General features: G+C 41.1%; 1 protein-coding gene across 1 annotated transcript in view; it reads left to right on the forward strand.

Annotated features, from left to right (window-relative positions):
* Positions 1 to 221: 221 nt before the first annotated feature.
* Positions 222 to 19,452, forward strand: part of Col25a1 (collagen type XXV alpha 1 chain) — a 466,154-nt gene continuing 446,923 nt past the window's right edge. Inside the window, exons 1-2 of the mRNA XM_012513689.2 lie at positions 222 to 512; positions 1,532 to 1,601. Of these exons, the coding sequence (XP_012369143.2) occupies positions 222 to 512; positions 1,532 to 1,601 (361 nt within the window). The remainder of the gene's footprint in view (positions 513 to 1,531; positions 1,602 to 19,452) is intronic.

A 19,452-nucleotide genomic window follows, 5' to 3' on the forward strand; every position in this document is an offset into this window, starting at 1 on the left:
CGGGTGTCCCGGCCCGCCAGGTGGGCGGCGCGCGTGTGTCCCTTCGTCCCGCGCCGCAGGATGCTCCTCGTACGCCGGTCCCCACTCTGAGCCCGCGTCGGTCCGCCGCAGCGCCTGCAGTCGCAGGAACGAACTTCGCAGAAATCGTCCTTGCGCTACTCTTGAGATCCCCGCGGGAGTCCGAGGGGGAAGGCGCAGCCCAGCCCGCCACCCCCGCCGCGATGCTGCCGAAAAAACCCGCAGGAAAGGGCGCGGCGCGGGAGCCAGGGTCAGCAGAGCCCCCAGCCCGGCTTTGCACCCGCGCCGCGCCCCCGTGCGCCGCCCTCGCTGCCCTCCTGTCCGTGGTTGCTCTGACTTCTTGTTTGTACCTCGGGGTGAAAACCTGTGACCTCCAGGCGAGGGTCGCCGCGTTGGAATCCGCCAAAGGTGCACCCTCCATCCATCTGCTGCCCGACACCCTGGATCAGCTGAAGGCTATAGTGCAGGAGAAAGTGGAGCGCCTTCTGGCTCAGGTGTGCGAGACTGGGGTATTTTGCACGTGGGTAACATGTTCCGCAGGAGTCTGGATGCAGGAGCAGCCTGAGAGCTCCTATGTGTGCACACCTGGTTTGCCTGTGTGCAGCTGTGTCAGGCGTGTGTGGTGGGTGTTTGTACAAATGCATGTCTCTTGACACCACTAAGTCTGTCATCGTCCCCGCTCCAACTTAACGTTTGTCTGCTAAACGTACATGGAAGGGTGAAGGGGAGGAAAAGTGGCCAGGATGGCAGGGGGCATTCTGTCTCTAGTTTTCTGGAGTCTCATGTGACTCTTTCTCAGTTGTATGGACAATATTCCTTGCAGAGATAGCATCTGTTAAATGCTTCACGTCTTATATGGAGGTTTGAGTTAAAGGTGTTATTAATGCACAAAAGGCAATTGCTCTTAAGAGTGAAGTAATCCTATATGTGATTTAAAATCCACATTTTCACCCATTGAGCCTTTTCATACTAAAAGTTTAAAAATTTTACAAAGTAGCTTTATTTTTGGTGCAACGCTGGGTACTTGTGAACGCAGAGCTGTTGGAGGTGAGAATTGAAAGGAATCTGCATGATGTTTAAGGGTGGCTTTAGGGGAGAGTTGGGGAATGTTGAAACTTGTTTTTCAACAGAGGCTGTTTGGCAGTAGCAGCGGCACAATATATACAAAAGAGTGGCTGTTGTTGCTGGGTCTCAGTTTACCTAGAAGTGCACAAATTAGTGCCAGGTTTTGGCATTGACTGCTTATGTGTAGGCCAGCCAAGGGAGAGGGTAGTGGGGCTGAATGGAGAAAGATGGCAGACAAATCCAGCAATCTTGCTACCCTATCACTGGTCATTTTCTTTTTTTAGGGCTTGGGTACAGTTACCTTTTGACTAAGGTCCAAGTACATATGTAAATGTTAGTCATGCAAGCTCTGAAATGCTGGTGAATCAGGCATGTGGCCAGAGTCCCCAAGGAATTCATTCCTCTACTGTGCTACTGATGACTGTTTATGCCTCTTTTCTTCCTACAGAAATCCTATGAACATATGGCTAAAATAAGAATCGCAAGAGAAGCACCTTCAGAGTGTAACTGCCCAGCAGGTAAAATGGAACTTATTAACAAGGTCTCTTCCATAGCAGTGCATTTGAAATCAAAAGTCCTGTGTCTGTCAAGTCTACCTGTAATAGCAGTAAAGAAAGAACACAGACCCAACTTGCTTTAATAAAATCAACATGTCTCAGTCAAAGGGATGGCAAATAAAGCCTCAGATATTATTGTAAGCAGCATACCAAGGTCTGGTAGGGAAAGCAAAAGAGATGGAGAGAATTACCATGGAAAATAGGGGCAAGATGATGTACAAAGACAAAGGCTTAGATTCACAGACTGTGAATATTCTTCAATTTAATGAAATTAATGTCTGGTGAAAAGGACTGTAGAATTGTTAGATTCTGGTAATGTTGCACTAATGCATGTTTCTGTTTATCCTGTGGTACATGATTATGTTAGAAAACACCTAACTGCTGTGCTTTATCGTCCACTCTATCAAAAAAATTCTCTTTACTATTCCATAGTGAAAGATGAAGACTAAAAGGACATTAGTTCTGTATCTTGAGCTTTATGTTACAAACTCTCCTTAATGATTTCTCAGAAAAGGCTCATACTTTTACCATTTTTTTTTCTGGGTGGTTTAAGAGAACTATATTAATGATAGCATAATAGCAGGACAGAGAAGAGAAAACTGTGAATCACATCCCTTTCCCCAGAATCGCTAAATCTTCGTTCACAGTTCTCTGAGGCTTGATAATCACCTGGAGATAGATTCTGTGATCTAAGCCATAAACCCGATGGCTCTTGAGGTGTTTCAGATAAATAATGTTAATGCATTTATGAACACTTTAGTTTCTTTTGTCATTATGTATAGAGACTGAGTCTCTTACATTTTCTTTAATGGTCAAGGATATGGTTCTTAGGGACTTGTATAGGCCTGGGCTGCACAAGGATGTTCCAGTGATTCACAAGCTACATGGATGATGGTGGTTGTGGACTCAGGACATCAGGCTACCTTAGTTTGTATATGTGTATGGTGTGGTGTTTGTCTAGTGATGAAATCATCTAAAGACGCAATTCTTAGAGCATATTTCCATTCTAAAGTGGCACAGGATATGAAAGACCAGTTCCTTATTTTCTTGTATTCTATTATTTTATTTCCTCACATGATAACTTGTTTTCATATACCTAAATCATGCTTAGAAATTTAAAATACCGTAACAACTCTAAGTTGTACGGCATAAAAAAGTACTATTTATATTCTGTTGATCATAGTTTTTCATTGAACTCTTTTGATTGAGAAGACATATTAGTTAACAGGAAAATAAAATGTTTACATTTGACATTGTGGATCTCATTTTTGGTTGTTTTATGCTGGAAAGATATCCAAAGTTGAGTATTCAAGAAAGGCATTCCTAGTACAGGAGTTAACTCATGATAGCCTTTTATTTAAATTCCCCAGAGAGTTGGAAGTACAAGACTTCACACTCATACCACTGGAGTCCAGCGTTTAAAAATTATGATGAGTGTATGCAAGACATAACGGCTATGCTTAATGTTGAGGAACTGGTACATGTACATAGCATATCTTGATCAGTTTTGATCCCTTGACCTTCCCACATCTCCAACCAGTCTTCTTTTTTGTTTCCTCCACATCTCCTTTATTTTACTTTTATTTATGGCCTAAGTTTCTTTAGAAGAGGAACCATTTGATAGCTCCCTTTTCATGAGCCTAGCATTTTTTTCATATAAAGTTCTTTTGCTATCTATCTGAAACATAACTGGTGTTCGATAGGAGGCTAAACAAGTTTGGTAGAAAGGAGAAAAGTGACTTCCATGACCCTGAGGTCTATTTTCTGAGGAGATATTACTGCTTCATGATGTCAAAGGTGGGCTGGTTATTGAAGTCTAACTTGTAATCTGGAAGAAAACAATTCCATTCAGTTTACCAAAGATGATTATTTGGAACTATTATTCATTTGAACTTGATAATTAATAATAAATGGTGTTTTTTCTTGGCTTTTTTTTTCTTGTGTAACAACTGCTTTACTTTCTTGCCACCACTAGAGCGCCACGTCACATCAGTTTTTACCTGGCTACGTGCAAGGTAACCTTTGAGGGCGTGCCTTCTAAGACACAGAAGCAAACAGGCTTCTCGATGGTAGACGATGCTTATAGACACACTCCTTTCTGCTTGTGGACTCACCAGACACATCAGAATAGAGGTGTTCTGTTGATAGTAGTGTCCTGGAGAAAACAAGGAATTTTGAAGTGTGGTTAGTGAGGTATTGTTGTAGGGAATGAACAGGCGGGCCAAGAGGATTAGAGAGGAGATATAGCACTTCCCACCAGGGTTGGCTCTACCCTTGGCTTGCAGTGACTAAGAGTTGTCACCCAGACATCTGTTGGTGGGGCAGAGTGAGGCAAGTCTGTGACCACAGCTCAGTTCCTGTGGACAGATGCCCACCCCTTGAAGTTGACACTCTTGTTGACAGTCACTGCCACAGAGCCAAGGACTTGATAGCTGAGAAGTAAAGCCGCGTTGTTTGGGTTCACTGTAATCACTTTTGCTAGATCTCTGTCCCAAAGAGGCTTATCCAGGTAGGTTACAAGGAAATTATAAAATTTATAGATTTTTGCAATATATACACAGGAAGGAACTTCTGCGGGAGACGGATGATAAAGTCTTCACTGCAAGCCTCGTAATTGTAGCAGATCCACTCTTAAATTTTCATAAAACTACCTAGGGAGTTAAGTACTAATAATCTCCTTTTATAGATGAGGAATCTGGGACTCCAGGTGACTAATATACTAAAGGTCAGGACTCATGCTGCCCCTGAAGAAATCAAAAGACCAGAGTCTATGGAGGATTGGAGAATGTTGATTTTGGAGCTGGATAATTCTGGATTGGAATCATGAATTTGCTACTAAAAATAACTGTGTAACCTTAGTAAAATTAGCAAACTTCTTTCTGGCCCAATTCCCCCAACCTGCCTAACCTGCTAATAATATCTTTTCCATAGGGTGATAATGTAAAAGGCCTGGCACATTAGTATGCATTAAGTACTAAGTGGTATGCTTTTTCTTAGGTGCTCCTTGACTCTATAGATGGCGAAACTAAGGCCAGGAGATTAATGTGTAACTTGCTCAGAACACAATGCCCTATGAATGGTAGGTCTTTGATAAAATACTAAGCTTAATGAAGTAAATATACCCATAGATCATTCATATGGATAATCATACTCATTAGTCTTTTACTGCTATATGAAGGTTGGTGCTTTATAGATATTTATATTCGTACCCAAAGTTATTTTTACAAAAATTACAGGGAGCACTTTTGACACTTTGAGTGAAGCATGGGAGGAGGAGGAAGGCATGGTGTGGTGACGCTGCACACCCATGCTTCTGAGGCTTGAGAAATGAGGCAAGAAGACTGCAAATTTGGAGTTAGCCTTGGCAGCTTGGTAAGACCCTGTCTCAAAGTAGAAGGAAAAGTGATGGGGATGTAGCTCAGTGGTAGAGTATTTGCCTGGCCTGTGCAGACCTTGTGTCCAATCCCTGGTATTGCCAAAAGAAAAGAAAAAAGCATGAATAGTAAAAGGTTTTTTAAAAAAAAATTTAATGCCAACTTAAATTTCATAAATACTTTGTAATTTACAAAAAGTAGATTAATTATCTGAATCATTTTCAGACTTCCAAAATGATTCATTGGACTACAATTTATAATTACTGATCTTAACATTAATAGTAAATTTATTATTGGGCACCTGTCACTACAGTCTAGTTTCAATCATTGTGTCCCCCTTGATAATCCACATTTCTTTTTTTTTTTTCTGAGCTCAAGAGGAACTCTATTTTAAAAGAGAACTCTATTTGCTTTAAAAGAAACTCTAAATAATATCCTACAAAAGCCTTTATATATCATCAAAAAGGATATTGTATTGAACAGTCACTGAGCTATGGATAAATAGCTGATATTGGTTATTTGACCTCGTAAAATTTTACCTTCATAGGAGAGAATCGGCTGGCTCTTTGCAATGGCTGTAAAACTTTGTCTTGGGTTCTGTTCTTAGAGTTTTACATAAAGTGTGTGAACACCAAGAATATGGAAGAGATTCCATGATCCCCCTGATAAATAACAAGGGGTATCAGGCAACCAACCCAGAGATGTTTAGATCAATGTTTTCAGTGCTGTTCTCCCCAGTAGTGTAGCCTCTGGGTGGGCCAGATGGAGCATGTGTGTGGGAAATAAAGGATTCAAAGTAATCTCAGCTTTGTCCTTAACATCTTACACAGTCTTGGACAGGTCCTGCCCAGGTATGGCCTTTACAAAGTTTTTCATGTTTCCAAAGAGTGCTGGGCAATGATGTCAAAAGACCTTTGTTAGTTCTCTGGCTCAAATGAGTCTGCCGCTATCTGTTGGCCTGATACTGTGCCAGGTACTGGGAGTGTGCTCACGAATGAGCAGCCTTGGTGTCCAGCCTCATGGAGCTCCCACTTTAGTGAGGCTGATATTTAGCAGTAACACAAATTCACAGATGTGGCAAGGCATAAGCAAGAAAAATAATAGTAGTGTGCTTTGGAGCCCATGACCAAAATCCCTTCCACTTCTGTAAATACTAGTTAAAAAAGACATAGGAAAAGGTGGAGTACCTTTTTAGAAATTCACAAAAGGAGAAAAAGTAGTGACTGATGAAAAATGAAAGCTCTAGAAGTGGATAACAAGCTGATTTGAGTAGCCTCACTTGACTTCTGGCTTTCTAAGAGTTAATGGGTAGGTGAAGGTACACTGGTAGCTGGTGGGGCGGAGCTACAGCCACAATGGGACAAACAAGTGACACAGTTCATAGAAGGTGATGTAGCTAGGGGGATGATGGCTTGCTCTTCTGCTTATTCCTGAAAATAAGTTTAGGTTGAATAACAGGAGACATTTGCCATTTGGGTATTAGCCTCTGAACCATGAACCTGGCCACTGTTGTTCAGTGATAATCATTAAAGGTAGCATAGGCAGTCATATGCTTAGAGGTCAGCTAGAGATAAAAAAGCATGCTAGATGTTTGCTGAGGTCCTTATTTACCCTCTAAGTATATGAAAATGATTGATATATGAAGTAAATGGAAGTAAAAGTACCTCTTTTTCATAATGTGAGCAGGTGACTGACTTTGAGGCACTTTTTCGTCCATTAGGAGTAGAAATGAATGTTAATCATGGCCTTGAGTTGGAACACCTTTTTCTATGGCTTAAGAAGAGGCTTTAATGAGCCTGGCCCGGGCAACTTGGCAAGACACTGTCTCTAAATGATGGGCCAGGTACGTAGCTGGTTCAAAGGCCCTGGGTTCAATTAAAAAAACCAGCAGCCTAGAACTACTTTGCTAACATAGATTTATCACATAAACTTGTATTTCCTATCAACATAGATTTTTCACTTATACTATGCATTTTTCCCTATCAAGTCACACAGCAATGGAAAGAGTACATCCAGTAAGGGGGTGGTAATGTTCAGTTATATAAGATGACATGCAAGCAGTTTGTGCAAAGAAAAGAAGAATGAAATACTATAAATGTTACTTGAGTGGAATGGAAGACATTACCTTCTTGGAAGGCCAAACAACAATGCAGCTTAGAATGCCTCTGTGCATGCATGTGAAACTGTTCCAGTCATATGAATATAACAATTTGGGTGTAGTACGTTTAGTTGTCCAGTAGTGACAGCTGACAAAATGCCCTACTACCCAAAGGACCAAGGACAAATGGCCTCTTGGAGCACTGTTCTTACTTTCTCTTGTCTGAGTCATTAAGAAGATGTTATTTCAAATATTCCATTTCTCTTTCTTATGTTAGTGATTCTGTGCTTGCCTCAGCTGGGGATTTTTGAAGAGAAGTGTATAGATTCAGCAAGAGGTTTGATGAACTCTTCTAGTTCATCCAGAGAACGTGTAGGAGGCCATAATAACCTGCTGTGCTTCTGATTGCTTCGTAATTGTGCAAAACCAGCTACATGGCATCAACCAAAACAATATCTGAATGTCAGGCAGGGGAAGACATGTCTCATCCACAGAATTAGGCAGCAAGCTGGTGGGGAAACAAGCCAGAATCTGGACTGCTTTGCAACCCAGGGGGGCATTTCCTGCCGAAGGGGAAACTTGCTAGACGTTCAAATAACATCAATCTGTTATCGTGAGTGGAAACTATCCCCAACCTATCATGAAAATATCTTAGTTCCATCCTACCATGTTATAAACATTACTTGGTGGTTTGATGGAAGCCGAGGATGTGAAAACAATGTATGAGTCAGTTTAGGCTGCACGCTGAAGCCCAGTATGTGATGGTTAAACATAGCAGCATCCCCACCCTCTCTGGTTGGTGGAGATGAGTGAAGTTTTGGGCCGTGGTCTGATGCATCTCGGTATTTAACACCCAGATCCTGATGATTTTGTGCTGAAATGCCTGTTATGCATGTGCATGCCTAAGTTTTAGACATCGATAGTTACTGCTTGTTTTGGCAATTTGATCAGCAATCTTCTAATCAAAAATACTGTTTTAAAACCTGACTTTTTAAAAGGAGGAAAATGCAGAAGAGTGAAAGGTTGTAGTGGAAATCACCTACAAATTGGGCCCTCTCTATGGGCATCATTGCTTCCTTCCAGTCACCTCTAAGGCATTTGATTCCTTAAGGAAACACCGCTTGGTGACAGGCATGTCCTCTTTGTGACCACAAGGAGGAGGAACTGAGCTGAACAGCAGGATTTCCTTCTCTCCAGCTTCTTTCCAGTGAGATCCCTAGTTGACTTCTATTCCTTGACTTCTGTTTCAATGGAAACAATTTGGGAGAGGAAGCTATTACTTTCTTCATCTTGAAGACTAGAAAATCCCATAAGCTTTAAGATACTTCAAAGAGCCTAGAATTGTAAATTGTACCTTTATATCAGTCAAGCAATGAGGCCGTTTAGCAGGTAAATTCATAGCTTGGAGTGGAGCCTAACATTCCAACAGTAGAACAGATGAGACAAATGTAATTAAACGTACCAATTTGGGACAGTGTTTGCACTTCCATTTTGTAATTTCTTGGACTCTAGAGTTGTGTGGAATTGCTGCTATGCTTCTGATGTTGCCTCTAGAGATTCCATTTTAGCTTTAGTTGCCATGTATGAGAGTTGCAATGAATCTCTTATTTTCCCTCATATTCTGCCCCTTAATAGTATCACTAAACTTGTCTTTGCCATAAAGGCATGTTTACTAATGTACGAGTCAGTAATATATGACTTAGTAATGTATGACTCCTCCTGTGCCAGGAGTGCCCAAATCGTGTCTGTTCATTTGCATAATAATAATTTAGATGTTAGAAGAGCTAGTCTTCTGGGCATTACATTTTTGTTCTTGTGTTTGGATACAGTCAGCACATTTTTAAATACCATTTATACATTTGGGTCAAGTGGCTAAGTAAATTGAATGTGTTGTAGTCATCTCTAGTTTGTACATTCTAGAATATTGAAAGCCAGAATATGTCTAACTAGAAGTAGCTGGGCTGGGGCAGTCTACTTTGTCTTCCCCCAAAGAAGCCATGGGATGCGAGTATGAGGAAAGGCAATGCTCACCCCACCCCCGAATCTCTCAGAGTCCTATCTATCTCCCTACCACCATACTTAGAAAGCCTGCTCTGTCCGAGTTCTTATTATTATGTGTTTCTGGACATAGGGAAGCAGAAAAATTTCTATGGTAGCTTCACTTGTGAGCCTTAGCATGTTACCATTAAATATGTCAGGAAAATTGACATTTGTCTTGACTACCATTTCTGTAGGTCAATTCTGGGAGCAGTTGAAAGTGAGCTGTGTGCATGACCCTCCGAGGCATTCTGAAACTTCAGTTGTGCCCTATAAATCAACTGTGATCAGAAGATAAAAGTAATTTTCCCAAACCACACACACAAACTAATCTTTTCACTTTAAAGTCGGGCCAGACATGCTGACAAGTACTAGGGATCCAAGATGCACTTTGGGATAGTGAAGTTATTTTGTTACTGAAGGATTTGGGACACAAAGTCAGAGGAGATGAAGTTCAAATGAAATAAGCCCCATAAATAACTGCTATTCTAGTATGGTTATCAACATGAGCTGGGTCAGGTGACTGTTGGGGACAGGTCCTGGCACATGCTGACTGGTTGGTGGGCTCCTGCCATGACTGCGTGCACTGCCTCATTTCTGAGCACCATGGCATGGGCTGTGGTCTGTACTTACGCAGCTCTGAGTCTCTCAAAGTCCCTGGTGATTATAATGAACACCCAAACACTTGGCTGCTTGAGAATTTTTATTAGAGCCCATTTCGATACACACTAATATTCTCATCTCTCTCTCCTTTGTCTGAATATTCCAAGGAAGTTGTAAACCTAGCATATTAAAGTTAAGATAAGTCTTAGAATCAAGTCCAGCGGTTCAAGGGTTTTACAACTTTTCATATAAAGGCTAAAATTTTTAAAAAATGAAATAGCATGAGAAACCCTAATTCATCAAATTAGATACAGTGTTAAGCACTCTAATTCACTTTAGAGGTTAGGGGGCTGGAGACCAAAATCCCATGCACTCTTTCTCTCCACTGTCTGTCTTTTTCCTGAGAGACCCCTTGCACATTTCCAGAGAATGCTGGGATTTCTTAGGACAGAGGAGAGTTGCTCAAAGTCCAATCTCCAGGGTCACATGGCTGTTCTGTCTACAGATACCTTCCATTTGTCGGCATAGACCTCATCTTCAAAATTCTGGGCTAGAAGCAGTACTAGAAGTGGTGGAAGTTAAATTATCTACTAAAATGGATAGAATAAAAAAGTGACAGAGTAGTTGTCTCAAAGGAGTCATAGTATTCCAGCAAAGGAGGAGATATAATTATTGTGCTACCAAGGAAAACTGGGTACACAAAGTGTGTCACTCAGAGTGCCACAGTATTTTAGAAACCCAACATCAATACCCCATCAGTGTTTTAGTCATTTATTTTAAGCCTTCAAATTACACTTTTTTAAATTTATTTGAAAGAGAGAGAGAGAGAGAGAGAGAGAGAGAGAGAGAGAGAGAGAGAGAGAGAGAGAGTGTGGTGTGTGTGTGTGGCCAGCTCAGCCCACCAGGGGGCGGGGCTGGCTGGCATGTGGTGCTGGGGGATCGAACCGCGGTCCCTGATGCTTTGCTAAGCTTGTTCTAAGTAGGTGCTTTAGACCACTGAGCCATCTCTCCAGCCCCAAATTACACTTTTAATGAGTTTCTTGTGTCTTCTTAAAATTTGAGTTTTTAGGACTTAATTCCATGTGTTCTTATGACACTACATCGTCAAGTTGTATCAGTCCATCTCTTTTCAATATATTTGTTTCCAACAGTTAAATGTTTTGGCTAGCAATACTTGGTTTAGGAGATGTTATATGAAAAATAACTCACCTCCAAGTTACAGTTGGCTTCTGTACATGAAAGAAGATGTGTTCTCTGACTTCCACAGGTTTCAAAATCTTTAGATACTGAATATTTCATGGTCGAGGATTTGCGTACAACCTACACATACCCTCTTGGGTACTGTGTCATCTTTAGATTGTGTATAATAGCATAATGTAAATGGTATGAAAATAGTAGCTATGCTGTGTTGTTTAGAGGATAATGATGAGGAAAAGGCCATACACATTCTGTACACATGCCATGTTTTTCCCAGAGAGAGCACAGGAATTATGCATCTGTTTAAGCAATAGGAAAAATCTCTAGAAATTAACAATATTTTAGCCAATAGTGAATGAATAACACAGCATGTTTCATAGAGAAAGGACGAAGCTATGTACAATGATACAGTAACAAGCATTGCAGAAGGGAAATTGAAAGGCTGTGTCTCCTGTGGAAGTGCATGTCACTGTCATCAGCAGTGCTGGCTGCTACTCAAGGAGCTGGCTGTGGACATTTGTTTGGCTGAGCAAAGAACTTCCTCTGTCTTGCAGGACATAGCATGGAACTGCCCAGCCTCTTGTAAATTTTTGGGCTTTGGTGAACAATTTATTTTCTTTTTAATACGTAGTCTCAAACTATAGAATTTAAGCAAATCTAAAAGAGAAAAAGACTCTGATTTTTTAAACTAGCTACTTGGCCTTCCCCGAGCAGTTAGTTATCAGTAAAGTAGCAAAAGATGGGAAAATTGATCAAATAAGAAAGGCTGGAAAAATCATATATGCCAAACAAAGCTTTTGTGAGCTACATAAAAGAGATTTGACCAGATAGACTGTATCCTCCTGAACTTGCCGCCCAGTTCCTGTGAAAACTGATGGTTTTCCAGGAGTTGAAGCAGCTTGCCTGCAGGGTGGCTTAACCCTTCTGTACGTGCTGTGCATTTGGACGTTTCCAACAAGCTGTAGCCCTGCGAAACTACATCCATCAAGAAACTAGGGCTTTTATGTTCTTGTGTAGAGTTTTTTTTTAAAGCAATTTTTGGAGTTACTTTTATTTTATTTATTTATTTATTTATTTATTTTTTTGCGGAACCAGGGATTGAACTCAGACTGAACCAGGGATTGCCTTGCACAAGCTCTTACTATACTGAGCCATCTCCCCGGGCCCCCTTGTGTAGAGTTTTCTTCTGGGTAAAACTAATACTCCACATTTAGTTACTTATTGAGGTACTTTCCTCAGTATTGGTTTGGTTCCACAATCAAGTTCTGAATACTATGTGTTGTTGGTAAAATATATGTTGACATTTTTGGGATTGAAAGTTCGATTATTCTTCCAGCAAAAGGTATCTTTGGACTGAGAGGCCTGAGGTCTATTTTTTTTTTTTTTGTGCGTGTGTGTGTGAGAGAGAGAGAGTCCATGACACATTAGACTCAATTGTGTTTTATTCTTTTAATCCTTCAACTCTTTGAGTAGAAAACTCTTAATCCTATCTTCAATCCTCAAGCAAAGATCCAGACAGAACTTTCTAATCAATCACATACATCCCCTATGTGTATCAGATGTCATTTTCTCATCATTTTAAATTTATTACAAGTCTCCACTTTTGCTTAATTGTAATCATGTGTTGCTAGCTTTTTAAGCATTCACGATATTTTCACATTTATAGGATGTGATGAGATTAATAAGTTGTTGAATTCCTGAAAACCAAGAATGAACACAGCAGACACATGTGTGGACAGAGAAGCGATGCCAGTGTTCTCATGGAACAGGCATTGATGGCCCAGTGGGATCTGTTGCTGGCATAGTGGACAGGTGCCATGTGTTGTGGAGCTACAAGAAAGACCTATGCCTGACCCGAGGACCCCAGTCCTGCCAGGCTGTGTAGGGCTCTCTTCTTCCTGTTCTTCTCTAGCAAGAGCATTAACCTGAGGTTAACTCTGCATCCCTCTGTGGACGGTGCTTGGTAAAGGGGCTACCTCATTGTCAGAGTGCCTTGCTGTCAGCACCCAACTTGGTCTTCATCATCGCCTTTAGGTCCCAATGCCCCAGGGTTTCCTGGGCAATAAGGGTACTTAGTTTTAGCCCAGCAGCAGAACCAAGGAAACAATAATGACTTAGCAACATTCTACCCCAGATTTCAAAACGTGATCTTTTTTTCTTTCAAAAATTATGGTTAAAAAGACACTTTTTTCAAAGGTAAAATCATGATTTCCATGCAGAAGTAAAATAAACATCTTAATGATTTTATTTAAATTGTTAAAGGAGATACTATTAATAGGTTATAACAAGTTCAAAGGAAAAACTGAAGGCTGTATATTTGTGGCTCAGGAAAATGGAAATTTATGTATAAATGGAGGCCAGACTGGGTTCTTCCACAGTGACCAAGAAAAGTCTGAAAGAAATCGCATGTCTTTAGACAAGAGCTATTTTTGTTTTGGTGTTATCTATAGTTTATAGTTATAAAATAGCTCTCAGAGGATCGTAACCTGATAAATTAGGAAAAGTGTAGTATAGACAATACATAGTTTTCCACAGGAGCACAATTTTTGGTTTTATATTACTAAAGCAACTATGCAGGAACCAATCTTTCAGTAAGCTCAAAAAATCATGGTAGTAATGATTATTACTCTATCTCCTTCCATGTTCCAATTGTCCTATGGGTTATGCGGCATTTAATTTTCTTACTGTTCAAGTCAGTAATTTGAGGGCTGGGGAGGTATCTTGGTGGTGGAAAGCTTTCCTAGCATGCACAAGGCCCAGAGTTCAATCTCCAACACACATGTATACACACATGTGCAAACACACACACACACACACACATATACACACACTTGTTATTTAGAGGATTGCTCCTTTTAGATTGGACTTTTGCACTTTGTATAACAGGCCCATCGGAGTAGTGTTGACTGCTGAGTCTGTATTACTGGTGTCATCTACATAAGTGGTCTGACAATTTGTTTCAAGTAGAAACCACTTTGGAAGACTCCGATTCCTATGTGTAGGTATCAGTGAGTGGTTTCACTAATGTGAGAGAAAGAGTTGCTGCCCTGCCCCTTGAGTTTTGGGTAATTATGCTCACTCAACTACATTATCCATTCTCCCATTTCTGCACTGATTAATTATAGTGGTCATCGAAAATGTCTAATATGAAATAACTAGAACATTAAGAAAATAGGGTTTAAAGACACTCTTTAATGTTAACAAACTTTGCAAGGGATTACATTGTGATTTGGAAAAAATGCTCGTGAATAAATCAGTTCCATACTCATGTTTTATATTTGTCACCGTGTATATTTAGCAACAGAAGGAACACAATGTGTTATACCAACTCAGTTACTATATTTAAAATTTTGGCTCATAAATGATACTTGTTCTATAACTCACAAATATAACCAGTGTCTTCCTGTAGGAAAGTCACAAATCCTTCATTGTTCCTGGAGAAAGTTGATGAAGGACAGCCCAAGGGCCCTTTGCCGTGTGCAGAAGCAAGTCCTCCACAGGTCGTGTTTGCCCCAGTTTGCCCAGAGTGAGCGTGCATGGCTGCATCTGGAATCCGTGCTGTCATTTTTGCCGGCCTGGCTTTGACTTTAGCACCTTATCTCCTCCTTCGGATTTTCCATGGATTTTGCCATCACATTCCTGTCCTGTTTTCCCACATGTTGCTGCTTCGGGCAGCTTTGGCTTTAGTCTCCACTTCCCAAGAGTTATTTGCTCAGTCCTGGCCATTTGGTCCCCATCTCATTTGGTGTCTTTCTACCTCAGCTGCTGCTTATGTGTGGTGCTGTGCACACCTGCCTGTGCTCCTACCTGCCACAGCTGTGCACCTTTTGGCCGAGGCCCCTGGGATTTTGGCAGAAGAGCAGCTAAAGCTGGAAAACAGCTGCCTGGACATTCTAGGGTGAAAGATGAAGTCAGAACAGGGGCTGATGGCTGATAAGGCAGGCAAAGATGCATAAGCTGTATGGTGATTGGTGGCTTTTTCACCAAAAGCACTGTCATTTAGAAGCAGCCTTTGTTCTAGCAGTCTCATATTACAAAGGAAACAACGAGTGAATTCTAAACGTCAAATATTTTTGAATATTAGTATCTTAAAAATTACATTGTAGGTGGCCATTGACTTTTGGTATGCCCTAGCTTCAGCTCTGGCAAGGATGGAAAGGCCCCATGTATATGGGTATTTAAAAATTGTTTTTTATTGGATTAACTAGTAAAGTACTCATTGCGTCTTACCAGGGGTCAGCCGCATGACATGTGCCACACTATTTAGAGAAATAAATAGGCTCTAAGCTCTTGGGAAGGACTAATGGTGTCAGATAAGCAGACTGAAGACTCCAAGAGAATTAAAAGTCAAAAAAACATAGCTTGTAACCAACTATGGCCAATGTTAATGGATTTAAAGCTAGAATGCTAATTGGTATTTGAAATCCTAATTCCAGTTCACTTACCACAGCTTCTAAAGTAGTACCATGTTATGCAGAGAAGTGGGTATGTGAGGGTATTCTTTAAAATTTCACTTTTTTCTAAGACGTGAAAGCTCTTAGAAAAAAGTTCTTTACTTAGGATTGTGATGCTTTACAGAAATGCTGGTGACACCAATATGGTGATTTTTCTGAAGAGAGATGGTCGCTGCCTGTTGTTAGGTCAAGTGTTTCATTTTTGACCCTGCCCCAGGGTACCTTCCTGGCAGTTATTTTTAAGAAGGTTGGCTGGCTCCCATGGACATTGGTGTGGAGTCTGTGGCCATATTTTCTAGTGAAGGCAGGGTCTCTAGGTGTTGGCTGGCTTCTGCCTGGTTGTAAATAACAGAGATCCAGTCCTGCTAGGAGAGGCTGTGGAGGAGGGCGTCTCCTCGCCATTACTGATGCTTTGGGCTGATTCTATGTCACTGGGGGGCTGGCCTGGGTGTTGTCCAGTGCCCTAGGCCTTACCCACCCAATACTAGTTGCAGTTAGTTTTCATAACCACACATGTCTGGTCTCTGCCAAGTGCTCTGGGGGAACACTTGGCTGGGGGTGGGGCGGGAAGTAAGATCACTCCCAGATGAGAAGTATGCTTTGGGGCTGGGGAGATAGTCTACACTTAGTCGGCAGTCTAAATGCCTGCCTGGAAGGCACAAAGACCTGAGTTTGATCTCTTGTACCACATGCTGTGTGGTCCCAGAACCCCAGGAACACCATGCTGACCACCTAAACCTGGTATGGTGGTGCACACCTGTAATCCCAACACTGGGGAGGCTGAGACAGGAGGATCACTATGAGTCCAAGCTGTGGCAAGACCCTGTACCAAATAAGAAAATAAAAGAAAGATTAGAAAAAAGCATGCTTTAAAGTGAACCCAGCAATAAGGCAGGCACATTATCAACTGGTGGTTGTTCTGGGAGAACAGAGATTGAGCTGGTCTGAACAGGCTGCCTCTGGGGTCACACCCTTTGCAGAGGGTGCTCCAGCATTCTCTCTCAGCTGCTGCTGTGCCAGCTGCTGTCCTCTGCTCTCCACCTGTGGCTGCACCTGCTGCCTCATGATCAAGCTTTGTCCCAAGAGCAACTTCTTCATGTTTGGTGTCAGTGTAGTTGAGGTTATTAAATAATACACCTGTGTACCACATGCAAACCTTTGAATTCAAATGGTACCCAGTACTGCATCTCTATGCCTCAGAACAGTTTTTGTACAGATTGGGTGATTTCCCAAGACAAACTGATTCATGTCATGTTGCTCTTTTAAAGGTTGCAGAATATCCTGTTGTGTAGACAGGCCACACTTTAATGAGAAGGCAAATCTCTTGTGAGGGCTGAGGTACTGCTCCCTGTGCCTGCTTTTCCCCTTTCTTGAGGGAGATTACTTATTTCTCCTTCAGCTCCATATGGCCTCAACTGTACATGGGGGAGCTTAATAAATATTTTATAACTAAATGTGTTGCCAGTATTGAGTGCTGATCATAGGTGTTCAGCCACTCTAAAAAGAAGTTACAAATTTTTAGTGTACACATATCTCACCAGAGTTCATTTCAAGTTAAAGTGACATCGGGAAGAGATATTTCAGTGTTGTTAGATATGTTTAAAAATATATTTTATAATAAGTTTATGTTGTTGAAGTTTTAATGATGGCTGTGTTTAACAGGAGGCTTGAAAACCTCTGACAACTGAACAGTCAGCTCTCCTGAGTGAGTGTCCAGATTCTGGCTGCCACAATCACTGAGGTCCCTGTTTCCAAATGGTGCATGTTGAGTTGTCCTTGGAAGTGTTGTCTGCCCAGGGTGATGTCACCTCTGCTCCTATTTTATTTACTAATTTATTTTTGAGCTTGAGTTTTGCTGTGTTGCCCAGATTGGTTTGGAATTCCTGGGCTCCAACAGTCCTCTGCCTTCCAAGTAGCTAGGATGGCAGACATGTCCCACCAGGCCTGGCTTCTGCTGGTATCGTAGGGTCTCAGTGCTGGCAGGGTGATCAGAGGTTACCTAGACTTATGCTGCACCTGATAGTTGCATTTCCTTGGTGACACAGTGCTAAAAGGTCAATTTTGCTGATCTTTTGAAGCATGCCCTTTAATCTTTGCACACAATGGTTATGAGCATCTCTACCCTTTATCCTTAAAAACAAGTTGAGTGCCACGTTGTCTAAGTCCCCAAGTGTTTGAAATCACCCAATGTTCTCCTTGCTGTGTTTGCTTTCAGGATAAATGCCATTAGTTCATTTGGAGGTCTTCATTGGTCTGTTTTCTTCTTAGTGTTAATACATGATCTGAATGCAGCGCCAGATGTGGTCTGGCAAGCACTTGGGATGGGGAGAAGGGAGCTTCATCAGGCGGAATGCTGCAGACTTGGACCACCTAAAATTATAGTAATGTTCTTTCTGGTCTTGTAATTCTATTAACTGAGTTTAGCTTTGATAAAAATCCCCAATTACTTTTTTTATAAGTGCTGCCAAGTTGTGTCTTCTGTATTCCTTCCTGTATAGACTTTGCTGGGGGATTTCAAGATTTTTGCATACTTTTTTCACTAAATTCCCATTTATTTGCATAAAACTCAACTCCAACCTTGTCAGAATTTTCTGGAATCACAACTGTCATATTTTTTCCAACTCCTCTTGGCTTTATATGATTGGAAAATATAATGAAAACTGATCCAGATTGTTTTCTAATTCTTTGATGAACTCCTAAGCGTGAAAGGTTTGAAGAGCCTAGTGGCTTTCTTACAGTCTTTCCCTTTTGATTGCCATTAATTTACTTATAAGAACCTTTTGAATTGTCTTTTATCTCTGATTATTAACGTCCTTTTATTGTAATGCTTCCCACTGTGTTCCTCAGAATGTAGTTTCTTTGTCACATTAACAGATGTTATAAAGAAAAGGATCTTCAAAATCAAACATATTAGGCCCACACTGAGTTAAACAAATGTAAGTAGATTTATTCACTGGGGGACTTGTATGGAAATTTCCAAAACTGGGAATATAATATGTCATGTTTTCTAAGCCTTTTTCATAGAATACTGTTTTTTTCTTTTAGATAAAATAATGTGACTAGAAGTAAGTAGTAGTAAGATTTTGGCAAGTTTTCCACAGGGACAGTATGGAGGGAAGTGCTTGGGAGGTTTGCAGAACTTTGCTGAGCTGCCTGGGCTACTAGAATGTTTCTCAGCTTACAAAAGGAGAGTTTGATGAGTTGGTAGGAAGGAGGAGGAACCAGAAGAGAAGGACAAAACTTGGGGTAAGTGGGGTTACTTTAGCTAGGTAGGACTGATGTTTAAAGCTAGAAGGCCAATCCAAGTACCTCCCGGGTGATAGAAATCTGTGAGGTTAGACTAAGGCATGCTGCTGTTTGACTGGACAGCAAGAACCTCCTAAGAGCATCCAAGTAATTTTTTAAAATCACTTTGCTGAGCAAGCCCTTGATTGCCACTGAACTATTGTAAAGGCCACATGTTAGCCAGCTACCATAGCTACTGAACTCAACTGTACAGAAATATTTTTCAGTTTTGGAGAAAATGGGGTAACATATTTTACATAAATTTTCTTTCTTTATCCTCCAGGTTATTCCACTTATTTTTCTTGTTTCAAATTTTAGAGTATGTTAGTCTTATGTTGAATGATGATATTTTTCTTAGAAGGTTCAGGGGCTGGTGTTTCGATCCCCAGGCCTGCTGTGCCGGCCCAGCCCCTGGGGCACACTGAGATGGCAATTGAGACTGGGCGTGGTGGCGCACACCTGTAATCCCAGCACTTGGAAGGCTGTAAACAGGCGGATCGCTATGAGTCCAATCTTGTAGTGAGACCCTGAATACCCTATAGACCCTTCCCTTAAGAAATACAAAAGAAAAAAAATATTTTTCTTTGTCTAAAAGTGTAATCTGCATATGTTGTTTTGTCATAGCTCCAACATTGTGTTAGTTACTTTCTCAGTGCTAGAACAAAACATCTGATAAGTACCAGTTGAAACAGAGGTTTAGTTTTACTTACAGTTTATAGAGTTTCAGTTGATAGCTGGCTCCAAGGCAGGGCGGCATGGCAGGG

The sequence above is a fragment of the Octodon degus genome, unplaced genomic scaffold (assembly GCF_000260255.1).
Source record: "Octodon degus isolate 3935 unplaced genomic scaffold, OctDeg1.0 scaffold00016, whole genome shotgun sequence".
Taxonomy (NCBI): domain Eukaryota; kingdom Metazoa; phylum Chordata; class Mammalia; order Rodentia; family Octodontidae; genus Octodon; species Octodon degus.